At 33.2% G+C, this 26,289-nt stretch overlaps 1 protein-coding gene across 2 annotated transcripts in view; it reads left to right on the top strand.

Annotated features, from left to right (window-relative positions):
• LOC129952422 (protein dopey-1 homolog) overlaps positions 1-26,289 on the top strand; it is a 68,954-nt gene that overhangs the window by 11,854 nt on the left and 30,811 nt on the right. For both annotated transcript variants that reach the window (XM_056064992.1, XM_056064991.1), the window contains exon 2: positions 13,366-13,683. In XM_056064992.1, the coding sequence (XP_055920967.1) occupies positions 13,531-13,683 (153 nt within the window). In that variant the 5' untranslated portion in view covers positions 13,366-13,530. The remainder of the gene's footprint in view (positions 1-13,365; positions 13,684-26,289) is intronic.

Here is a 26,289-nt window from a genome sequence, read left to right as displayed (position 1 = left end):
TTCGCCGAAAATTCCACCATAGTGTCATGACTCCCCCAGTTCTTGAACGCGTAAATGATTCTATGGGACCAATCTTTTTTCGTACTCGAACTGTGGCGAGAGTTCTTAAAGATCTCAACATTCATAAATCCGCTGGCCCAGATGGTATCCCCGCTATTATTCTGAAGAGGTGTTCTTCCACGCTAGCAAAACCACTGCGTAAGCTTTTCCATCTATCCTATTCTTCTGGGCTCGTTCCGAGTAGTTGGAAAACTGCATTTGTTCAGCCAATTCCAAAAAAAGGCAAATCTTCTTCTCCCACAAATTACCGACCGATAGCACTAACGTCCCTTCTTTCTAAGGTCATGGAAACGCTGATTAATTATCAGCTTAAGAAATATCTTGAGGAACGGAAGCTTCTTAATGACCGGCAATACGGCTTTCGTAGGTCCACTGGTGATCTCATGGTTCATCTCACCGAACAGTGGAACAGATCTTTACATCGTTTTGGAGAAAGTAAGATTATTGCACTTGATATTTCAAAGGCATTTGATAAAGTTTGGCATCTTGCTCTCTTATCGAAAATGCGTGCTTTCGGTATCGACGAATCTCTTCTTCGTTGGATTAGAAATTTTCTTTCGAACCGTTCAATACAAGTTGTTTTGGACGGATTCAAGTCTGAAACTCATAAAATAAACGCTGGTGTGCCCCAGGGCTCCGTTTTGTCTCCGACCCTCTTCCTCATTTTTATAAATGATCTCCTGTCTGCTACTTCTAATCCAATACATTGTTTCGCTGACGATAGCACTCTTAGCTTTTCATATTCGTTTCCAGACTCACAACCCTCCTCTTCGGATGTGGAACTGCAACGGCAAAATATGATTAGGTCATTAAATTCCGACCTACACAGCATTGTACAATGGGGAATAAAAAATCGTGTGGAATTTAATGCTTCGAAAACGCAATGCTGTCTTGCATCGTTAACGCGAGATAAACCGTCTTTGCGTCTTGCATCAACGAAACAGAAAATCTTGACATCCTCGGAATGTGCATCAGCAACCACCTTTTGTGGAGCGATCACATACGCGATGTTGCCAAAAATGCCGCAAGATGTCTAGGTTTTTTGAGACGTTGCAAGAAATTTTTCTCTCCGTCTGATCTGGCTACAATCTACAAAACCTATATACGTCTAAAACTTGAATATAACTCTCATCTCTGGGCTGGTGCTCCAGTAACTTATTTAAGCCTCTTGGACAGTATTCAAAAAAGAGCTTTTAAAATAATTGGTGATATTAACATCATCAACTCGTTTACATCACTCGAACATCGACGCGTACTATCAAGTACAGAGATTCTTTTTTTAGCCGTACTACGCGAATGTGGAACGCCTTGCCACGCTCTATCTTTCCCTGTCATTGCAATGTTCAGAAATTTAAAACCAATGTACACCGACACCTCCTATCCAACCCTTCCCTCTTTTCCAAATGCTCACACTGTGTTATTGGCATATTAAAGGTATAAAAAACCCTTTTAGTGTTTGCTAATTATAAAAAAAAAAAGTTCATTGAAGTAATAAATAAATAAAAAAAAAGACTTGACACGAGGATTTAAAAAGCTCCGAGTCCGATATAGAGTTGTTGAGCCATTTTTCCGTCAATATTATGATATCGTGAGGAAGATTGTTAATGATTTTGCAAACCGTGTTGGTCTTTATCCGAAGTCCATTTACGTTTTGGTAGTAGATTAATACATTTTTAAGCTGCTTCGGTGGTTTAGCGTTGTCCGATACTGACGAAAAGAGTTGCTGAGTAGGAGACCTTAAGATTCTTGTGGTATCACAATGGGCCAACAACTGTCCTCAGCCACTTGAATCTAACCTAACTTCAGTTCAGCGTGCGTCCTATTTGAAATTGAGCCGAGTTAAAAGTATAAAAGAAGTGCCTATTTCTATTGAAACTTAAAACCATATTTTTATATTTTAAAATTGACTTTTTTCAAATTAAAAAAAAAACGTTTTAAAATAACTTATCGCTTAAAATTATAAACATATGTACCTACACCATGTACTGCCAGCTAATCAACCAATGAACCTACAAAAAAAACGCATGCTTTTTTAAACAAAGGCATTTATTATTTATTATTTTTGGTATAAAAAAAGTACAAAAGATAACATTGTTGATATTATAAAAAGCTTTCAATATAATATACACATTTACGTTAGTACCTACGTAGCTAGCTATTCAAAATATAATGAAATTGTACATGAAACTTATATCTAGCTTGTTCTAACATTATATAGGTTGCTATAATAGCTAAGTTAAATTCAGAGCAAAAATACTTCATTTTAACCGTTATCGAACTCTTTTGGTATGATATTTCGTTAGATATTATTTTTGTTAAACAAATAGAAATACATTTTTGTTTGTTTATTAGTCACTCCCATTCTTTCAATTTTTTTTGTTTTGTATTGTCAGGTGGTGATTTTGTGATTAGTCATTAACTAAACACTTAAATATGCTATAAAAGTCCCCCTCAATACGAAAGATAACATAATTTGTATTCAACATAAAAAATAGATAACTTTTACTGATAAAATAATAAAAAAACAAAACTATATGTTCCCATTCATGATATTGAAAATATACTATTGAAATTTGATGTGTATAGAAATTAAAAATACATATTCATACAACAAAAAGAAAAAACTATCCTGCATTCATAAGGTTTTTTTTTAACTTTTATTTTATCAGCGTCTTCGAAGAATTCGAGACATTTTCTGCATAAAATATTTGCATTTCTTATTTTTATCTGTTTTCTGTTTACATTAATCCAACAGTGGATAAATTAAGAATATAAACTTGCCAAAAATAAAAACATTTGAATTGACGTTTCAAAGCCCAATAATGTGTTTTAGATTACTTAGGCCCCCTTCAGATGTCATTTTTATTTAAATAGTCTGACATTTCTGTTAAATATTCGACAATTTTTTGTTTTCAAAAATTAATCAGCCAAATTTGGAGATTGGAAATCAATATTATAATTAAAATAAATTAATTTTAACAGAAATATCTGTCTTGCGTTGTTTTTTCAATTCCTTAAGCTTTAAAATTAACACCCGATAAATGGGCAGGTTCAGGTGACATAAGGGACTAAAAAAGTTAGGAAAGTTTCTAGTATTTGATTGGCCAGCTGCCAAAAAATTGGCTTCCAATTAAGCAACTTTATTGGAAACTTGACTGTAAAGTCAGTCAAGAAAAATCCTCCTAACTATCAAGTCAAGTCAACTTATGTCAGAATGACAATCGATCATGTTTTTTTTTTAATTAACTGAAAGGTGAACTTTATTCCTCTACGATTTATTCATTTTTCGAACAATTTCATCTAATATTTTGTGTAAAAGGGTTTCTCGTCAAATTGGTAAATAAATAAGTAATAAACGGTGATTTTTTAAGAGCTTGAGAACTTTAAAAAAAAAAAAACGCATAAAATTTGCAAAATCTCATCGATTCTTTATTTGAAACGTTAGATTGGTCCATGAAATTTACTTTTTAAAGATAACTTCATTTAAATGTTGACCGCGGCTGCGTCTTAGGTGGTCCATTCGGAAAGTCCAATTTTGGGTAACTTTTTCGAGCATTTCGGCCGGAATAGCCCGAATTTCTTCGGAAATGTTGTCTTCCAAAGCTGGAATAGTTGCTGGCTTATTTTTGTAGACTTTAGACTTGACGTAGCCCCACAAAAAATAGTCTAAAGGCGTCAAATCGCATGATCTTGGTGGCCAACTTACCGGTCCATTCCTTGAGATGAATTGTTCCCCGAAGTTTTCCCTCAAAATGGCCATAGAATCGCGAGCTGTGTGGCATGTAGCGCCATCTTGTTGAAACCACATGTCAACCAAGTTCAGTTCTTCCATTTTTGGCAACAAAAAGTTTGTTAGCATTGAACGATAGCGATCGCCATTCACCGTAACGTTGCGTCCAACAGCATCTTTGAAAAAATACGGTCCAATGATTCCACCAGCGTACAAACCACACCAAACAGTGCATTTTTCGGGATGCATGGGCAGTTCTTGAACGGCTTCTGGTTGCTCTTCACTCCAAATGCGGCAATTTTGCTTATTTACGTAGCCATTCAACCAGAAATGAGCCTCATCGCTGAACAAAATTTGTCGTTAAAAAAGGGGATTTTCTGCCAACTTTTCTAGGGCCCATTCACTGAAAATTCGACGTTGTGGCAGATCGTTCGGCTTCAGTTCTTGCACGAGCTGTATTTTATACGGTTTTACACCAAGATCTTTGCGTAAAATCTTCCATGTGGTCGAATAACACAAACCCAATTGCTGCGAACGGCGACGAATCGACATTTCACGGTCTTCAGCAACACTCTCAGAAACAGACGCAATATTCTCTTCTGTACGCACTGTACGCATTCGTGTGGTTGGTTTAATGTCCAATAAAGTAAACTGAGTGCGAAACTTGGTCACAATCGCATTAATTGTTTGCTCACTTGGTCGATTATGTAGACCATAAATCGGACGTAAAGCGCGAAACACATTTCGAACCGAACACTGATTTTGGTAATAAAATTCAATGATTTGCAAGCGTTGCTCGTTAGTAAGTCTATTCATGATGAAATGTCAAAGCATACTGAGCATCTTTCTCTTTGACACCATGTCTGAAATCCCGCGTGATCTGTCAAATACTAATGCATGAAAATCCTAACCTCAAAAAAATCACCCTTTATTTCTTTACAATACGAAATGCGAAATTGGTAGGTATAGATTTTAATTTGCTGAGGACTGTTTTGTGGACAATAATTGTTTTTGGTAGTTTGTATACGGTTAACACGAAGGTAGAAGTTAGGAAGTAAAGTTCTGGGTTTGAAGTTTATGACACTTGACTTATTCAAAATGAACGTTCAAAGAATGCAGTTGACTGCAAATAAAGTCCCTTATGTTGGCTGAACCTGCCAAATGTTAAAGAAATTGATTATACACGCCAACTATTCGAGAAAAGCTTCCGCAAATTAATTGTTGTAAAATTGAATCATGGAAATTACTTATAAATAGTGTAATGTACGAAACTTTTTCTCGAAAAGTTTCCAAAAAAAGAAGTTCTCACAATTTTTATCAGATTTTGGTAGTTGACAACTCAAGGAATTGTCAGAAAATAAAAGAATTAAAAATTGCCGAAACGTAAAAGTAAAGAAATCTGTTTTTTTAGTTAAGAAAATTTAAAACTTTCTAAGTTTAATAAAGTACAAGCTTAATGGCTGCGTTACGATGGGCCTGCTTCGAGGTTGCTTTGTATGACGTTTCTAATATGACATTTGTAAATTGACACTTCTGTCTTTTTTAGCTGTTATTTTTTCTTAAAAGTTTGTTTTCATTTTTCGTGCAGTTAAAGATATAAATTTATAGCGGAAGCAACTTAAAGAGCCTATCGTGAGGTTGTTCAGCTCATGGAGCAGAAGAAGCGCATACTGAGACACTGGTGGATCCGGGAGCTCAATCTACGGATCTGTTCAATCTATGAGGAGTTCTTCAAAACTCTTTCTGTTCTACAAAACCGTTTTCAATATTTCAATTACTGGGTTTACAAGGAGAATTGAATCCGAATTAAATCAGGATTTAGCGCCGTATAGACCTGGATCGGATCGAAATTGGATTACTCGATCCAATCCCACTGAAAGAGGTGAATCGAATCGAAAATTTGTTTGTAAACCTTAATCGGGGAATGGAGTTATTGGTGTGTGAGGTTTTTTCCCTCTTGTTTGTTCTAAGCAAAAATACTACATTTAAATGGAGTATTTTTGGTTCTAAGCTGAATTTAATTTGGCTTTCGTCTTTCTGTTGAGAGAATTGTGTTAAAATTTGAAGTTTATTTGAAGGTAGCAGTACGCACACAAATAAAACCAAAATGTCATTTCGATTCCATATGAATTCAATTCCTCGATTCAGTGCTACCATATAGTATACTTGGATCGAAATCTCAATTCGATTTGATTCCTCGATCTCGTCTTGTAACTAACTTACCTTTCAACTTTTCCTAATAATAAATGGTTATCCCTCCATATGCAAATTTCTTTTGTTTGTTGGCATTTTTTTTATAGCTGTTGAGCTGTCAGACAAAGCAAATGTTCAGCAAGTTTGAACTAGAGCTTCCGTTCTTTACCTTACCCTTGTCAAACGAAACGTAATATCAAAGTTTTATTGTGATGCATGCATTGAATTCCTATAGCTGAACTCGTAAACGTCAGGCGAGGCCGAAGCGTGTTTGTGTTTCAGCCATAATCGATTCGTGGATCAGCTGACATTTAAAGTGTCAGGATAATCTTAATTAGATAGGGTACCCGGACCGAATGCCTGTTTGTTATGGGGTTTTTCATTTGCAAAATAAATCACCTTATTTTTTATCTTGATCTGTCAAAACTTAAATTACCTGTTTTTAGAAATAATGAGGTAAAATAAATCGATTCATTTTTGATTTAAGATCAAAGCTGCAGATCTAGATTTTTCGGCAGATTTAACTATCTTTTGCACCAATATTAATAAAATTTTTAAAAAATGTTTAGCTGAGAATTTGACAGCAATACCACACTCGTTAAAACGTACACGAAGTTACACAAATATAATGACAAACAAAATTAATTCTAATTGTGTTCCATGGCCATGGAAAAAAATTAATTTTTGAAGGAAATGTGAATTTACCCATGGATACAACCCATTAGTGTTTTACGTGTAAAAGAACAGCTGATCGAAAACAGCTGGGCTATCATACAAAAATCCAAAGGTATGCAAATATGTATGTATGTCTGGTGTTTGTGGGTATCTGACGGAACAGATTATTCAACATATGATTGTATTTGAAAAAGTCTGAAAATTGATTTAAAATGTTTACTCGTATGTTTCCAGTTAATTATTATTTTGAAATTAAAGTGAATTTAAAAATTGAAAATTTAATTTTACAGTTATTATGAACCTCAAAATCAAACATTTAGATTTTGAGGTTCAATTGCTTTTTTAGAACAGTTGAAGGTTTGTAGCTGAAAATGCCACTCACAAGCAGACCTTGCTACGCGACTCAATTCTCGCTTTAAAAACGCCGTTTTGATACCATAGACGTTGGGCCTATTGAAATATATAAATATATATATGACGGATTTATATTGACAAAATTAACGAAAATAAAGCTATTTCGTCGCTTTCAGTAATTAAATCAGGTGTTTGATTTTTATCTCGGAAAGTTCATATAGTTTCGATAACTGGCCATGGCAAAACATTTACAGAGTAAGTGAATAACAATTTCTTTTTAATGTTGGTTGATCTCCGCAGCTATACGGCATTGAGCATTGTGAGGGGTAACCAACTTTACTCCATGCTCTCCTATCGGCCAATGTTTCGGTACATATTGCACTGACCCTGGCTATATCATGTCTTGGTCTACATAAAAGTTCGAAGGAATAGTTGAAAGTAATTTCAATTTCTTGCCAGATACCCGAAATTAGTTATCCACCAGTCTGGCGATTGAAGGTAGAAATTTTGACAATATGTAGTTCGAACATGACAGACGAACAAGCCTCTCAACTTGACCAAAATTATGGCTATATTATGTGGGAAGTTACCTGGTTGCATCATTATACATTAATTGGCTACAAAAATCATACGTTTTGACACCGCAAGCGAATAATCTTGAACTTTCGACACATTTAAAACCAAGTTATGTCTCAAATATGTCCCGATTCCAAAAATTGTTTAAAATTTATTCAAAAGAATTGCTTGCGGAAAATCTTCAACACTTAATATAAAAGTCCAAACATTATAATGTGAAAGAGGCTTGGATGCGACCCACACTTCCCGTCTGTCGATTTGTCTTGCTTAAAAGTTTGTAGGTTTTCGTGTTGGGTTAAAAAAGTTGTCAGTTGAATTATTCTTAAATTTTTTTAGAATCATAACAATATTTTTCATATCTAGAAATAGTCTAGTTTTGTTAAATAGATTTTTAGCCGAAAGCAAATTTTTACCAATTTTAGTAGCATTTCTTAAATTTTTACAAATTGGATGAATGAAATTAATTTGAAAGATATCAAGGACCGATAATAAATTTTTACCAAATTTTGCTTACTACTACTGAATATCGAAAACAATATTTTCTGCGAAATAAAAAAAGTTTGAAGACAATATTTTTAATTTTTAAAAAGCTTTTGATTCGAAACTTTATGTTGGGTTTTTATTTAAAAAAAAAAAACTATCAATTAGATTTTTTTCAAAACTTTACTCGATGTTACAACAATATTTTTTAAAGACAAAAATAGTTTAAAGCCAATATCTCAAAGTTTTGAAAAGATATTTGAGTCGAAAATCAATTTTTACCAACTTTTATAATTTTTTTGTAGGTTTTTATTTTTTGTAAAAAAAACTGTGAATGTGATTTTTCTCAAAATTGTTCGCAATGTTTAAAACAATATATCTCACAAGTTAAAATTAGTTGGAAGCCATATTTTCAAAAGAAAAGATATTTGAGTCGAAGCTCAATTTTTACCAACTTAGAGTATTGTTTTTTTTTTTGGGGAAGTTAAAAATAAATTTGTATCAAAAATGTGTAGCGTCTTTTATTAAGCTTCACTTTCGAAAACCAAAAATGAATAATACCGTACAGTAAAATAATATAAACAGTCATAACTTAAGCCTCCATTGGTCACTTCAAAATTAAAGTTCCCAACAGTAATTTTTATGAAAAGCATTCCTTAATGATTAGGCTTTTCGAAATAAATATGAAAGATCAGATTTCCTTATTTCTTTCTAAAATTGACGACCCATTAAGAGGTTTTGCAACAAACTTAAGCGAGTCAAAACACTATTGGCAGAAAGAATTCTGTAAGATCAAAATTTGATATTGTGTGATGAACAAAACTCTGTATTTTATATCACAAAATACTGTTATCAACAATACTGTTTGTTTTACTATCTTTAGAAAATGTTTCTTGCGCAGTCACTCATAGCTCTAAAGTTGATGATCAATAAACTGGAAGAATATTGCCAAGTGTGGAATATAAAAGTTAATCCGGAAAAATCAAAAGTCCTGGGGGGTCATTCCGTAAAACGATAATCGTTAGACGATTACGTTAAGACGAAGAGGAACATCGGTATATTCGACAGGCAACGATTTTAGTATCGCTCTTGCACAAAGCACTAGTCCAAAGAAGTTTTGGAAACAACAAATATTTTTGAAGCCAAGTTATGTTCTCTGTGGATAAAATGGAGTCTTCACTTCCTTCCCTTGGACAAAATTGGGATTATTACTGCAACTGATTTACAAAAATATCAGACATTGAACAAAATTTTTGATAATTTAGTTTATTCTTCGGTGGCAAAAAATTAAAACACAAAAAGTGACAATAACAATTAATATCACAAAATAAGTGGCATGTTTATTAACAATACATTTTTTGCAAATTTTCAAAATTTCCCATTGAGAAAAACCAAGTTTAATAACATTTTCAAGTTATTGAACAAGCTTATCTTTCGTTGAGTTCATTTTGACATTTTGAATATACTCAACGAACTTATACTGAAAACGATTAAACGAGACGATAGTGATAAAGTTACGTGAAGCAAATTATTGACGATATCGTTAATGATAATCGTTTAGACGATTATCGTTTTGAAAATTACGGAATGACTACCCTGGTTTTTAAGAATGAATCTGGCAGAACGGCGAGAGACAAGCAATGGAAATATGGCGAAAAAACTTTAGACTTAGCTAAGTCTTACATTTATGTATTTAGGAACGGAGTTCATTTTCAATTTAAAATTAGAAAAACATCTCAAAAGCAAACTAAATAAGGCTTAATCAGCAACATGTGTAAATTGGAAGAGAATCTATAAGAACAAGCTTATAGTGATTGACTTAAAATTAAGAGTGTTTTATGCTACTGCCCAAGCTATCCTGTTTTATGGTGCGCAGGTATGGGAAGTACAAAAGTGTGAGCTTAAGGAAAATATTTTTTCGGCCGATAAACGCTCCAAAATATACATATGTGTTATTTGGAAACTGGTCTTCCGCCACTGTTTATTTCAACCCTTAAACTAAATGTTGACTACATTGTGAGAGGACTAAATATGGAGGAGCATATAGGCTAACGAGAAAGATAATGGAGTATGCGATTCAAACAAAAAAGCGGGTTGTAAAAGATTGGAATTTGTTAGCTGCGGACGGTGGCTTGACCCTGAATTGTACTATGAATGCGGTTCAATTGAAGAAGATGCTTTACCAAGTAATATCCATCACTGATGAGAATGAAAAGTTTGGACATATTGAATAAGCTCACTCATCAACTGAAAGGCAATATTATTCAAAGTGCGTGTTTAATCTCAACGACAGAAACTATTTCACCAACGAATATAACAATTCCATATTTAAGATGAGAGGAGAACGGGTCGGACTAAACTTTAGGCCCCATCGTAACGAGGTTATCGATCTTTGCTCCCTATGTAATCAGCATGAAAGAGAGTATGTACTACACTTCATAGGCTGATAAAAGGTGTTCATTTCAAAAAAAGCTTTCTGCAAGTTGGAGAGGTTAGGAACTATCTGAAACAATTTTCGCTTCTCGGCCTTATGGCTAAGATCAAAGTGAATTCTACAAAGAAGCGATAAAATTCAGAGCCCGAATCATCGATCACCATTTTTCATTAAAACCAATAACAGGCATAAGAATCTGTTTACTGAATAAATTTTTGTTTTGATTTGACTTATCTTATTTAATTTAACTAAACTAAAAGTCCTAAAATTTGTTTTGACTAAACTAAAAATTCTTAAAATTAAAAAAAATGTGTCTATTTTTATTTAACTAATTTAAAAATTCTTATTCCATTACAACTTGTTTCTTATAGTCATTTGAAATGAAAATAAAAAAAATTATAATGATAATATAATATGTTAAATTATTTAACTACAAAATATAAATAATAATGCCCCTCAGGCAGACGATAGCCCATGTCATGTCTTTAACATTTATTCAAAAGTTATAACAATGCAAATATTAAAATTGTAAACACAGAATAAAAAATATCTATCTACTCAAAATTATTAAATATTGAAAATTGTGTACTTAAAAATAAAATCGTTACCGTAAAAAAGTGCGTTCGAATTGTCAAAACTTTGTCAGCCTATTTACAGCATTTTCATACACAGAATTGTGATGAACCAAAATCTTTAAACAAAGCAATATTTTATTCATATACCATTTTGTAATATTTACAAAATTTTGACATACAGTTTTATAAAAAATACAGTGTTAAGAACCAAAACCATGCATCCATTTTGTCACTAGACTTCGAGAAAGCTTTTGATAGAATTGGGAAACATGTGATTTTAAACAAATAAATGAAATGGAATGTTGGTCCAAAAATGCTTAGATTCGTAGAATCATTTTTATCCGACAGAAAATTCTCCTCAAGAATTAACAACCACTCTTCTAAAACATAACCTTTAGAAAATCGTATTCCGCAGGTATCTCCCCTATTAGTAATGTTATTCATTAAAGCATTCGACGACATAAGCAATTTACTCGAAAAACATAAATTATTAGACCACTCTCTCTATGCTGACGATGTTTATATTTTGAGCTAAATATCAGACTTGGCAAGAACCTATTTCTTGATGCCATTACCGATATCCATACGTGGTCTGATGTTAGTTAGAAATGTTAGTGTTAAGCAAAATAGATTTTGGAATATATATTTATGTTAAAAGCCCTAAATCTGCACTAAATATTATTAAGCTACTATACCATCAAGCAGTAAGACGATGCCTCAACGCCTTCCCAACAACACCGATACAAAACTTGCTTGCCGAGGCTCGACTCCAAACCATACAACATCGAGTTGATGAACTAACATTGAAGTTAGCCCCAAAACTACTCTTCTCCAGTAACTCAGTAATTGTTGCCGATATTGCAAAGACAATAAATCAAAAATACATGAAACGAATTCCATCCACTCTTAAACTAGCACTAGCCAAAACTAGTCAACTACAACTTCCAACAAAACGGGGTTATCATTTCAAACCCACATATTCTCCTTGGCATCTTAAACCCAAATCGATTGATATGACACTATCGCAATACAGAAAAAAACAACACCAATCAATCCGTTTGAGTACTGAGTACTGAAATCAAACAAAACTTGAAGATGAAGGATGGAAGGTCTATTTCACTGACGGCTCAAAGACACATGAAAATAAAAAATGTGAGTTCCCGGCCATACTGGTAGAAGAAGAAGCAGACCGTTCAGCAAGATCAACGAAACATTTACCCATATACAATTTTAATACCTTTACTAAACGTGACGTAACCAATTTCATGAAAACGAAACAGCTAAACGATTGGAGCCAATATCATCACGATTATAAGGAAATCAACAGCGATAGATCTCATCATCGATACCAAAACATCCCAAAAACGCAAATAACTAATTTTGTTCGCCTAAGACTTTGAAACCCGAACATCTTCTTAAAAAAACTAAACCCTCCCGTATGCTCCTCATGTAACACTCAATTTACAACATTTGTCAAAAAACTTAGAAATAGAAATCTTAATAACTCCAAATTAAAAAAATATCAAAATAATTAATGAACTCATATGTAATCTCCAATATAAAATTTAATTATGTTAATATCAGAGCTAATAGTCCTGGGAGCTAGACTCAATAAAAAAAAAGTAAAAGCAGATAGCTTTTAAGTACTCGTATATGCTAATAAATAATAATAATAATAATAATTTTGCAACGCCAACCCATCTTATTCTTCTCGTTCATAGGTCAAATGAGTAATGGTAATTTTCAAGATCTAATTGGGTCACGCACTCGCATACAGCAATGGTTGAAAGTTGTCAGTCACTAGACTCTAGTTCTCAACGGACTGTTGCGCCACCTAATTTATTTTGTTTGTATATTGGGTCAAGTAGCAAAAACTGCTAATGATTACTAAGTTAATTTTTCTATTTAGTGAAAGGAACTCTTAACCCTTTTTCTGGTTTTCGGTCATACAACTTCCCCAACCGCTAGCTTTTAAAAAGTACATTTATTTCGGCGGATATAAAAATATGTAATTGAAACATAAAATTCCCACACAACGCTTCATAGTGATAATATTTGTCTGGAATTCCTTATCTTTTCCTACTCCGTCTTTTTCCTTCATATCTGAAAACATTTGAAGCCTTTACTATAAAATATTTTCTTTATCTCTATTTATTTAAATTACAACAAAATAAATAAATAAATAAATAACAACAAACTTTTTCAAGCTATAATATTTCTGCAAACCTAAGCAAAATCACAACTATTATTCTCTTTAATCACGTTTTGTCTCTAAACATTATTTTCAGCTGAACTCCAACAAACATACACACTAACAGAATTGCAATACAAAATTCATTCGAATTGAAATACAATTCTCGAGAACTAACAACAGCAAAAGAAAAAATCATAAAGCAACAACCGCAGCAATTTGAGCTGTCGTCGTCTTCGTTGTCATCGTCGTCGTCATCGTCATGGAGTCGGCCGATGCACTGGAAGAGGAGAAGAAGCTTCTAAATGAAGCTAAATATCGAAACTACATGTCGAATATTGACAAAGCATTGCGCAACTTTGAGTACTCTAGTGAATGGGCGGATCTTATATCTGCACTTGGAAAACTTAATAAGGTTAGTGAATATAAATATTGTTTAGCAGAATTAATTATATTTTTTCAAAATATTTGCTTACAGGTTTTTATGTTTTTTGATTTTGATTGAGAAGCTTTATATTGGAATTCGGTCTTATCACTAGCTCCTGTCGGAGAAAATTCGTGCTATAGCTCCCGCAACTAACACAAATATTTGTCATTAAATTTGAAGTTCGTGACAACCGGTAGATTTCAATTATTTTTTTGATTCGTAGTGAAAATCTTCTCCGACAGGGTCTGCGATAAGACAAAAATATTTTACTATCGCACCTCTACAAGTTTTATTTAATTGTATATTTTTGAAACATTTACATTGAAATGCTACGATCGTCGTGACGAAGTTATAGAACAATCAAGTCTTTTTTAGACAGCGAATCGTTATTATTGTTGATAAAACTGGTAGGCAAGGTTTTTCTATGTGATGAATCTCCGAAACCTTTAATCCTGATCTACAAAATTCAGTTTGAATGTTTATTTCACCTGCCTGATAAAGGGTGTGCCAAATAACTTCTTTTTTTTAAATCCTATAAAAGAAAACTACTGAATATTTTCTTTTTTTTTATTTGAAGGTACGACCCTTCCGGTTAATAATGGAAAATAATTTCATTTAAATGGCTGCTTCGGCTGGCCATGCAGTAGCCTACACGATCGGTCCAATTTTTAAGCACATTATAGATTGTGTGCAGCTATATTTCACCAAAGGCTTCATGAATATTGTCCTTTAAAGCGTCAATTGTCGGCGTAACACTTCTCTTAGAATTAGAATTAGAAACATTTTATTCATTCATTTTTTCATTTCCAACTTAAAACTAGTACAATAGCAAGTGTAAAAAAAAGGAATAAATAATAGCTATCATTCTTTAACTTGAAAGTTAGTATTGAATGATACATTGTTATTTAATTTTAATTTTACAATAATTAGAAACTGTTGTGGGGTGACAATCAGCAATACAAATAATAAAACAATGGTTCAATGAGTTAAGTAAATCAATAAATATTTTAAAGATAGTATAACTGAATATAAAAAGAGTAGGTATATACATACATTCATAGGTAATAAATAATTCATCATAAAATTCATTCAAAAATAACAACAAAATGGTAAATTTTTTATGATTATAAAACTATGATACAAAATTTAATAATAGTTATCAATAGAATTTAAATCAATTGTAAAAAGCCAGTCTTTTAGTTTTTTTAAGAAATAGTTTAAGTTTTGAATTGTTCTGATAGACAAAGGTAATTTATTAAATGACTTTGGTGCTGCGGCAGTATAAAAGTTAGAGAAATGAGTCTTATGGGCAGTGGGTTCATTGACAAGGTGCATGTTGTTTATTCTTAGATTATATAACTGCGAGTTTCTACTAGGAATATTACCGCTTTGCTTGAAAAATTCTTTAAGTACTTTGAAAATATACAGATGTCTCAAAGGTAGAATCCGCAATTCCTTGTATAAAGGCCAACTTTCAGTATAACGATTTTTGTTGCAAATAATTCTAATAAGATGTTTTTGGGCAATCAATAACGGCCTAAAAGTATTTGCATAGGAACCACCCCAGCTAGATAACCCATATTGTAATTTAGAGTGCGCAATGGTTTTAAAAGATACATTTTTCGCGTTATGAGCATCAAATGATTCTTGATGTTGTAACTATGATCTTTCCAATTAAGGTTTGAATCAATTGTTACACCTAAATATTTTCAATTATTCAAACAATCAATTTTGAAACAAGAATTTGAAAAGGAATATTTATGTTGGAAATTAGGTTTACCACAATTGTGAATTGGAAAGCTAAATTGCCTACAACTCGAAGCATGAAAAAATAAATTGTGATTACAGACTGGATGGGATGGCCAGATGTTTTAAAAGTCAAGAATTTAGTTTTTTCACTAATTATTAACTTATGGTTAGAAAACCAAGTCCTTAGAACTTCGAGATCTTCTTCAATTAGTAAAACACAATTAAAATCCGAATTAGACTGGTAGGTAAATGATATATCATCAGCAAATGCCGTCGAAAGGCCATTTAATCGAAGCTTAAAAATAGAGTTAATATATATTAGGAAGAATAAAGGGCCGAGTACAGATCCCTGTGGTACTCCATTTTTTAAAAAACGAGCTTCACTTTGTGTACCGTTGATAATAACTTTTTGAACTCTTCCCTTTAAGTATAATTTTAACCACTGAAAAATTACTCCCCTAAATCCTGCATTATACAACTTATCTAAAAGTAAATCGTGGTCAACCATATCAAAAGCTTTTGTCATATCAATAAAGAGAGCCATTGTAGATTTATTGTTATTCAAACTGCCATAAAGCTGACTGCATAGCCTAAGAATTGCATCTTCGGTTGATTTTCCTGAACGAAATCCAAATTGATTTTCACTAAAAAACTTATTTTTATTCAGGAAAGAAGTAATTCTATTAATCATAAGTTTTTCAAAAATTTTTGAAAAAGTAGGAAGAATAGAAATAGGTCTGTAGTTAGCCATATTTTTCTTATCTCCCTTTTTAAAGAGGGGAATAACCTCAGCGCATTTAAATTGTTCAGGAAAACAGCCCTGTTCAACACTTAAGTTAAATATGTAACTCAAAACATCTGAAACATAGAATGCAATTTTTTTAAGTACATTACTAGATATTCCATCTGAAGTGCAAGAATTTTTATTTTTTTAAGTTTGAATTATTTTGTAGGTTTCAAAAGAGGTTATAGAATTAAACGCAAAGCTATTTGATTGTATGAATTCAGCATCTGGACAATGTTGATTATAGCAATCACAATCATTACCGGTATTACTAGATGGCTTCAATATTTCAGATATTTCAGTAAAATATTCATTAAATTTATTTGATACACAGTTAACATCAGTTAGAGGAACATTATTAACTACAATAGTTTCTATTACGTTTGGCTTTTTTGTTTTACCTAAAATGCTGTCAACAGCCTTCCATTCATCTTTTATATTGCCTTTTGATTTTTCAAATAAGTTACAATAATACTTTTCGCGAGTCAATTCAACATTTGTACTAACGGCTTTACAAAGTGTGAGGTAATACTTTTTTAGCTTTACATTATTTGGATGTTTTTTTAGCTTAATACTAATTGTGTTCTTTTTTTTAATCTGCTTAAGGAGACTCTTATTCATCCAAGGCTTTAAAAATTTGTTTTTATTAGAATTTTGTATCGACACAGAAGTACATGACTCTATATGTTTTTGCAAGATTGTGATAAAAATAGCAAACGAAGTTGATGGGTCCGTTTCCGAATAAACCTGATCCCAAAATTCATGCTTCAAAATATTCCGCAATAATATGTAATCGGTGGTATAATGCTCTTATCTTTGTGTTACTGAAGTAGAATTCCGATTATTTTGTAACTCATTAAATAAAATGATCGATTTATGATCAGTAATATTTAGGTCCAGAACACTTCCAAAAAATTTGGATTTATTGCTGACTTTAAAACGAGTAAAAATGTGGTCAATGCAAGTACTTGAAGATTTAGTTACGCGAGTTGGTTCATTTATAATTCCCTTAAGACCATTAGAAGCCATAAGAAACAAATAATTATCACTGTCTTTGTCGGATACGTTTAAGATATCAATGTTAATATCCCCAATCAAAATTAAATTAAAGTCTTATTTATGCAAAGAATTTGACTGAGTTCCTCTATAAACAAACTTTTACTAAACGCGTGCAATCTGTAGAAACATAACATTGTATAGTTTTCGTTTTGATAGCAAAACGACAACTTTACAACATCCGCGCTGCAAATGTCGATTTTTGAGAATTGGTGAACAAAATTTTCATCAATGTAAACTGCGACACCACCCGACGAATAAGATTCATTGCAACAACTAAAAATCGCATAACCCGGTATATTATAAAGGCTTATTTCACTCTCATAAACCCAAATCTCTGTAAGAACTATTATAGCTGACAATTTTTTAAATGACTCAATGTGAGCTAGGAAATTAGAAAATTTTTTTCTGAGACTACGGATGTTTTGTTGTATACAAAAGCAATCATCTATAAAACTACTAAAAACTGGCACTTCACAAATACTTTGAACTGAATAAGGAATAGGATTAACAATACTCATATTTTATCAAAATCAGAAATATAATTAATTCTTACAGAATTGTCACCCTCACTCCTCATCATAAAAATATTTCCATTCCTAGTCCAAACGTATTTGACTCCTTTCGTAGTTTTTAGGGCTAGCGCAGTATTTAGAAGTTGACGCCTCTGATGAGTTAAGCAATCGTTTATGTATACTTTCTCCGGTTTACCATGTGCTCCAAATATTTTTGTTGTTAGTTGTTCTCTTTTCTCCCTCTTGGTTTTCATAATTTTCTCTTTCAAGTGATGAGAAACAAATTTGACATGCAGAACATTGGTGCTCTTCATGTCGCCATTCGCATGAGAATTGCCTTTTTTAATTTTTTTGACAAAACATTGGTCGATGTCAGTCTCATTTACGTTAATATTCAAAGCATTGCGAATCATACCAACTGCAAGATCGATGTGTGGTGTGTCTTTGTTTATAATTGGAACATTATATACTTCAATGCTGTTAGATAGAAGTTGTTGTTCTAGGTAGTCTACCTTTTGTTCCAGTGTGACAATTTTTCTTTCATTTTCCTTAATTTACGGCACCCCACAAATAAGAGGCCAAAGGTGTCAAATCGCAGCTTCAAGGTGGCCAAACGACATCAGTTCTGCGGCTTATAATATGATCTTCAAAAACAGGGTGCAACACAACGATTGTAGCTTCGGCTGTGTGGCACAATTTTTGTGAACAAAAATTCGTTCAATATGGCCCGATAACGATCGCCATTGACTCTAACAGCCACTCCTTGCTCGTTTTCGAATCGAAAAAAATGTCCCAATTATGCCTCTGGACCAAAATCTGCACCAAACAGTGACTCGTTTTGGCCGTATCGGCTTTTCAATGTATGCGTGCGGTATTTCTGTGCCCCAAATGCGACAATTTTGCTTGTTTACATACCCGCGAAGATCAAAAGTAGCTTCATCTTTGGCAAAATGGGTATCTTCTCTAAGCAGTATTTCCCAGCGTTGATCAGGCGTATACACAACCATATTCATTTAGCGGAAAAATAACACTAATTATCCGTCATTATTCACGAAATAAGCACTTGTTGAAAAAAACGTTAGATCTCGGACCCTTTTTAAATCTTAAAGAAATTCTTAAACATTTATGCTAAGACAATTTTTAAGAGAAACTGATAAAACAGTTCGAAAGTAATTATTGTTTCTGTAATGAATCCCTCGTCTAAACAAGTTTTTGAAATATATTGAAAAAATACAAAAATTTGTTGAAACGAAATCAGCACTAAAAATTAATTTCAAAATGCATTGGTGTTGAAAACCATCATAGCATTAAATTCAAGGTTTTTCAAAACTTCACAAATAGAATCAAATGAAGACTTAAAACATTCAAATACTAAATTCATTTAAATACTATCTTGAAGAAAAATATTTGTATTTTGCAAAATCATCATGCAATTTATTGTCGAAAACTATGTTTTCTTTTACCTTACCCTTTACAATATCGTTTTTGGTTGGCTTAACATTGTTAAAGAGGCATATTTTAAAAACCTGATGTGATAGAAAAATATTCTAAGTTAAGATTCGAATTTATGACAACTAGTCCTTTAAAAGAGTATTGTTTTGTTTGTGGGGCAGAAGAAATACTGAATTCTTCGGACGGACACTAATCAAGTAGTAGTGTATTTTTTAAGATCTTGAAAACTTCGAAAAACAAAACACGATACGTATATTTCAATCAATTCCATTTTCCACCACTTTTTAAAATAAATCTAGGCGTATGCTTCACAATTAGCTGGTTTTTAGTTCCCCATAAATAATAATCAAAAGGCGCCAATAACACAAAAGATTAGGCCAGTGAACAGGGCACTTCTGACAATGAAGCTGCCACCAAATCGATATTGCAATGAATATGGGCATTTTTGAAAAAAGAATTATATGACTGTCAACAGTCGAAATGTTTTTTCTGAACACCTTTTAATTTTAATAAATATGATTTCAAATATAACCAGCATAAGTTTTCATATATGCGTTTCGCCCCGGTCGGTGTAATGGTTGGGCTCATGTTTAGCCGACATAAGGGACTTGAAAGTAAGGCATCTTGCACATGAGCTACGAACTGCGAAGTGTGGATGTTCGCATATTTTGACTTTTCTTTATTTATTCGCTTTATTTTTATTCGCAGACAGCTACGAATGGAATTACCCTTTCTCCATGCTTTCCTCGGATATGATCTTTCACACAAAAAAAAACAAGAGTGGTATAATTTTTAGGTTATGTTGCGCGCGAAAAATGTATTCGTTGTAGTTTGGATGGTATGTGGAACGCAAATAGAGTTTGACAGTTTGTACCAACCACACTGCAATTCATTACTACCACAAATTGTTTTTACAAAATTTTCTTGTTTTAGAGAACAAAATGCAAATTGTACCTATTATCCAAATATTAGTGTCAATTGGTTTCTTATAATTTAAATGTGTTTTTGTTTGGAATTGACTTTTTCAAATGTATAAAATCACGTTTGTTCATCCATTCGTTCATTCGTTGTTCGCTTTCATGTACAAGGCCCTTAAAGCAAGTTTCTAGTATCTGATTGGCCAGCTGCCAAAAATCGTCTTCCAATTAAGACAACTTTATTGGAATATTCACTGAAAAGTTAACCAAGCAAAATCTCAATAACTTGTTAAGTTTACTTGTGTCAAAATGACAGTTGATAATGTTTTTTTTTTCATTCAACTGAAAGCTCAACTTTATTACTCTATGATTTATTTATTTTCTGCACAATTCCATTTGATTTTTTGTGTAAAAGGGTTCCTTGTCAAATTGGAAAATAAATAAGTAATATTTCTTTAAATCCATAATTCAAATCTTGATGGACTTGTAGCTAGATTGCCTGAGAAGTGTTTCATAAACAATATAGTTTTTAATAGTTTTTGTATGATGAACAGGTAGAGGTTAGTGAAGTAAAGTGATAGGTACTTAAAAAACTAACTAGCTGCCTTAGTCAAAATGTACGTGCATGTTATGTTATGTTGTCTGAACAATTAAAAAACTTGACCTTTTCAACTGTCAAACATCTCAGCAACATACAAAGAAACACCCTATCCTAATGCAGGTGGTTGTGCAATTCAAATTGCATATTGAAAACTACTTTAATCTTTAGAGTAACTGAAACCTTGAATGACATCAAAGTTTCCCCTTCATAAACATCAAGAAGTTGCAATCTATTTTGCTTCATCATTTATACGACGACGACTAAAGTAAGTTTCATGGTTAATTGAATTTCGAAAAACTTTCATCTTTCTCATCTAAAATGAAAGTAGAACGAGACGACGACGACGACGACGACAAGTAAAGTTGAAACAGCCCTTGATGTATAAGCTAAAGGTCATTTATGACGGTTTTTTAATTTAATAAAAAAATAAACTAATGTTTATAAGGCGTCTATTGTCTGTGTGTCGTCAGCAAGTGCAATTTTTTTATATTTTGTTTTGTCTTCCTTCCACGCAAATGAGACATCTCCTTGTGTATATACAAATTTTAAGCTATTTTTATACATAATTTAAATAGTTACTACTTTTATGTCATGCGAATGCATAGATGATGAAAGTTATAGGAAGGAAGATGTCACACAAAGTTGTTCGTTTTAATGATTTTATAGTCCATAGCCTTTAGTCGGTATTTTCGTTTTTGATTAAATTATTTTCTTTCTTTTTTTTTTTAATAAAAACTTATCTTACAAAAATAGGCTTTGATAATAAGATACCATTTTTAGTACAAACTAATTACAATATCTTGCGGATAGTTTCGGTGGCGTAATGAAAAGTGCGTTGGTTGTCTAGTCATGAAAAGTGATTCTTAATCAAACTAGCTCTTCATATTCGGCAAAAACCCGTAGGTCCCCTGAAAAACTGATATTACTCTTACCAAGGATCGGTTAAGAGTTGTAAGTCACCAGTCAAGTTAGTTTGTGTGTTTATCCTTTACATCCATCCTTTAACACGGTAAAATACCTTATTCGAGTAGATCCGCCAGTAAACATAATTAAATTTAGAACACTAATTAGTGACCATCCGAGCAACTTATAGGCGGGATTAAGAAGATTTTGAACGATTTCGTGTAGGTCCTTATGGCCGGAGCAGAAAAAGTCAGTTCCTAGTTCCAAATTCGTACCAAAATCACACTCATCCAGAGCGATCACTGAAGCTGTTATGATGGGCTACAATTGCTCCATGACTATCTCTTTGACGTCTTCCTTGGAGTACTCGCCTGGCTTGTCCAAAACACTGAGAATCTTCTTAATGTTGGCATCGCTTTTCATCATGGGGCCATAGCCCAATGCTGTGGTTTTATTCACTGGAACAACGATTCCCACATTGTGGAAAGTTTTGGCATACATTTTCCTAGCCCGCAGCAACTTAGCCTCCACCAAAGATTTTCTTTCATACTTATTCTCCTCCACAAATGAACGTATCGCTTTTCTCATATCTCCCAAACCGTTTTGATTGAACGGAGTTACCGGAAAGTCTTTCTCCAGGTAGTAAGCGAAAGCGTCAAACATATTTGTGGCGACGAGTTCGAAGACGTATCCCTTGGAAACGTCATTACGAACTATGAGCAAGTCTTCCTCGTCCTTGGGGTATTCACGCCAGTAGCCATAGTGAATTCCGGTTCCTCCCTTAACAAAGAGCGTTTGAAACTCTGGAGGATCATAAAAGAACCGCCAGTGCCGCAAATAGTCACCAGGGCTTTTATACTCGACGTTGCCAAATTTTCCCGCAGTTTTTTCTGTTGCCACGCAGCTCCCCCAAAGTTTCCTTTTTTCCTTTTTGTTTTTCTCTTACATATTCTATAAATAAAAAACAAAAAGAAATAATTCTTATTTTGCAAGGAAATTGTATAAATAATATCACTTACCACGACCAAATTTATTTCAAAATGAAATATTTGTTTTGTCAGCAGCCGTCAGCTGTTTTGTTTATATTAATTTCAGCGCTGAATGTTTCGAAAGGTTTGTTTGTTTAGTTCAACGAGAGGTTATCGAGAGATTTTATATAAAACTTGTGGTTTACAAAAATGTATGGGAATACTTTCGATGTAGGTTTTCGACCAAAAACCGATAATTTCGCGAAAACCGGGTTTTGGGCTTGGGGTGAAAAGCCTATAAGTCAGGTAAAAACCAATGCCAAGGGCAATGTGACACTTACGGAAGATTTTTGTAAATTAGTTCATAGCAATTCTAAACTTATTGAAAATTTTTACCCTGAATTACAAAATAACATACAATACGATCGACTTCTTTGTCGAAGAACGATTCTAGCATCAATAAACGAGAAAATCAAAAATTATGGGTGAAGTGGCAGAAAATATGATGGAGGATTTGTCAATATACACTCTTATGGACTCAGAACAGAGAACTTTATTCTCAGTAGAGTTTCTCTACTCACTTGAGTTGTCTGGTCTGCTTTCAAATAAGATCCAATTGAAATAAGGCGTGCCAGTAATGCCAGAAATTTAGATGCCCTTCGATTTTGTAACGATAGAAGACTTTTTTGTCACACAACTTGGGTAAAACATTATTATTGGCAATATCTAAATCGGCGTTGAAAAGGATACAAATTTAATTATTTCTCGAATCCCAATAATTCCTTCGTATTTACCATTTTGATTGAAAAGTCTTCTAATTCCACATTAAAGTTTGTTTCGCTATGATCATTAAAGGGGTCATCTCATGTGACGGCCTGTATTTTAAGGAATTTTTAGGATTATTTTTACGACTAGTAAAAAGATACAACTCTTGACAATATACGAGTAAATATAAAATTTGAATTAAAAATATTGTAAAGAATACGAGTTACACCCGTGTAAACAACTCCACCTCGAAAAATTGGGCTAGAACTTCCTCCAATTTCCGGCGAATTGGCTTATCTTAAACAAAAAAAAAATAATCGGCGTTTTAATCTGTGAGCCTAAATGCATGGAATGAACCATCATCAAATGAATATACCAAAAATTGGACTTTTTGGGAGACATTTAAAAAAAAAGTCGCGAATTTTGAATTTGTTTTCTATAAAAAAAAATCGAAATTTTTGCATGTCGATAATTCATTCCATGCGTTTACATGTGCTGAATCCAACTTATTAAATTTCAAGTCATTCGGTCAAGCCGTTTTTGAGATACGATGGAGGAAAGTTGAGAAAAACTAGTTTAAAGTTTCAAGTCCTCTTAACTATAAACTTCTTCTTGAAACTCATTCAGCTCTTGAATCAATTCTGGTTTGTTTAACGGCATCACTTACGCGCCGCTCAGAACGTGAGATTCGCTTTTCCATCACGTTTCTCAACATAAGTATAGGCTTCGCGGTCTATAGGGCATCCCATAACCGGCATTACTTTCAAATTACCTTCAAAACCTTCATTAAAGATGATAACTGATAAGTAGCTAGCAATTTCTACTATCTGTATGCCGATGTATGTAAGATACTTTACGCCATATTTTTCCATGGACCTGTTGTATCTTAAAAACGACTTCGAATTTTGAAAAATCCTTTTACTACCGCATTCTAGACATACACATAGTCCAAAAAGTCTCCGTACGGAGATAATTTTTTTTTAAATCTGCAAGGAAAAAACTAATGTGCAATAATAGAGCTAAAGTGGGAACACTGATGATAGCACTTGTTCTTCTCTCGCTCTTAAACAAAATTCCATGCATTTATATGAACGAAGGATACCGTTATGAATTTAATAACGTTGAGGGCCCTGAAAATAGAGACAAAAAAGTTTCCGTGCAGATCTCATTTTTATGTTATTTAATTTTATGTAGTTGGCAGTGAAAGGTTCATGATCACATTTTTTTGTTTTTTTGGTAAGTTTTAGTATTCTTATTGAAATTTCAGCTTAAAAATTTCTTTTCACCTAAGGAAAGAAAAATGGCAGCTAAAAATATGGAAATACCCTTGGCCAATAAACAAATCATAATTGACTTGAGGAATAAGGGAAAATCTTTGGGCGAAATTTCCAAAATAGTCAATAGACCGCGTTTCTCAGTTCAATATGTAGTAGAAAGCTATAAAAAAACAAAAACAATTGCAAACAAACCAAGATCTGGCCGTCCAAAAAAGATTGATCGTCGTACGGAGAAGAGGTTATTAAGGAGTGTTGTGGAAGATCCTAAACAAAGTGCCCCAGTTCTCGCTGGAAAATTGAAAACTAGCGATGGAATTGATGTTTCGCCCCAAACCATTTGAAACCTTTTAACCAGAAATGGTTTTCATGGTCGAGTGTGCCGGAAGAAGCCATTCATTCGAAAGGCAAATAAAAAAGCTATGCTGGAGTATGCTATCTCACACTTAGAGAAAGAAAATTCATTCTGGGATCAGATTATATTTACTGACGAAAGTAAATATAACATCTTCGGTTCAGATGGACGCCGTATGGTGTGGAGAAAGCCCAACACTGCTCTGAATCCTAAAAACTTGCTACCTACTGTAAAGCACGGCGGCGGTAATGTCATGGTGTGGGGGTGTATGGCATCTTCCGGCGTTGGAAACCTCATATTCATAGAAAATACCATGGATAAATTTGGGTACTTGAATATTCTTAAGGAAAACCTACATTCAAGTGCCCAAAAACTAGGTCTCGGCAGCAACTTCATTTTCCAACAGAACAACGATCCTAAGCACACCTCCATGGTGGTAAAGGAATGGTTGCTGTACAATGTTCGTACGCAAGTTAAACATCCGGCTCAGTCTCCAGATCTCAATCCTATAGAGCACTTGTGGGATCACTTAGAAAAAAAATTTCGGCAGCATACAATCACCAACAAAAATGACCTCAAAACGGTGAGGAATGGAACAACATTTCTCCAGATACAACCCGTAAGCTTGTCCATTCGATGAGACACAGATTGCAGGAAGTGATCAGGAACAGAGGAGGTCCTACTAGTTATTAAGTTTATTTTTGCCTGAAGTTAAGTGATTTTTTGTTAGTTTTTTCGTCGAAAAAATGAACTGTACGGAGACTTTTTGTTACTTATTTTTTCATATTGTGCTGTGAATTTCTTTTATTTTAAGTTTTTTAAATAAAATGCTCTATATATTTTGTTGAAAATTATTTTTTGATATCATTCTGTCATTTCTGGAACTGCTCAAAAATGTTCGTTATATTAAATTCTATATTTTAGAGATTAAAGTAGCGGCGTGAACCTAAACAAGCAGCGATTCTCCAAAGAACAGCTGTATGTTGCTCGTTCTCGCGCGTTCAATGCTCCAGATCAGCGCTGCTGTTTCAAATTTTCGCTGGGGAGTATATCAAAGGTTTTAAGGGGAGTATTTCACGTTGGTAGGGAGTACGCACAAAAAACACTGAATTTTGTTTTAACAATACCACTTTATTAAAACATTTATATTTGTACTCAAATTCCAGGTACATAAAACAAAATAATAAATAAATAAAACGTAAAAAAATATTTAATTTTTTTAATATTTCTTATATACTGGCAACGGTCAGGATAG

The sequence above is a fragment of the Eupeodes corollae genome, chromosome 3, assembly GCF_945859685.1.
Source record: "Eupeodes corollae chromosome 3, idEupCoro1.1, whole genome shotgun sequence".
Taxonomy (NCBI): domain Eukaryota; kingdom Metazoa; phylum Arthropoda; class Insecta; order Diptera; family Syrphidae; genus Eupeodes; species Eupeodes corollae.
The sequence above is the reverse complement of the archived record's forward strand: the minus strand, read 5'-3'. Positions and strand labels throughout refer to the sequence as shown.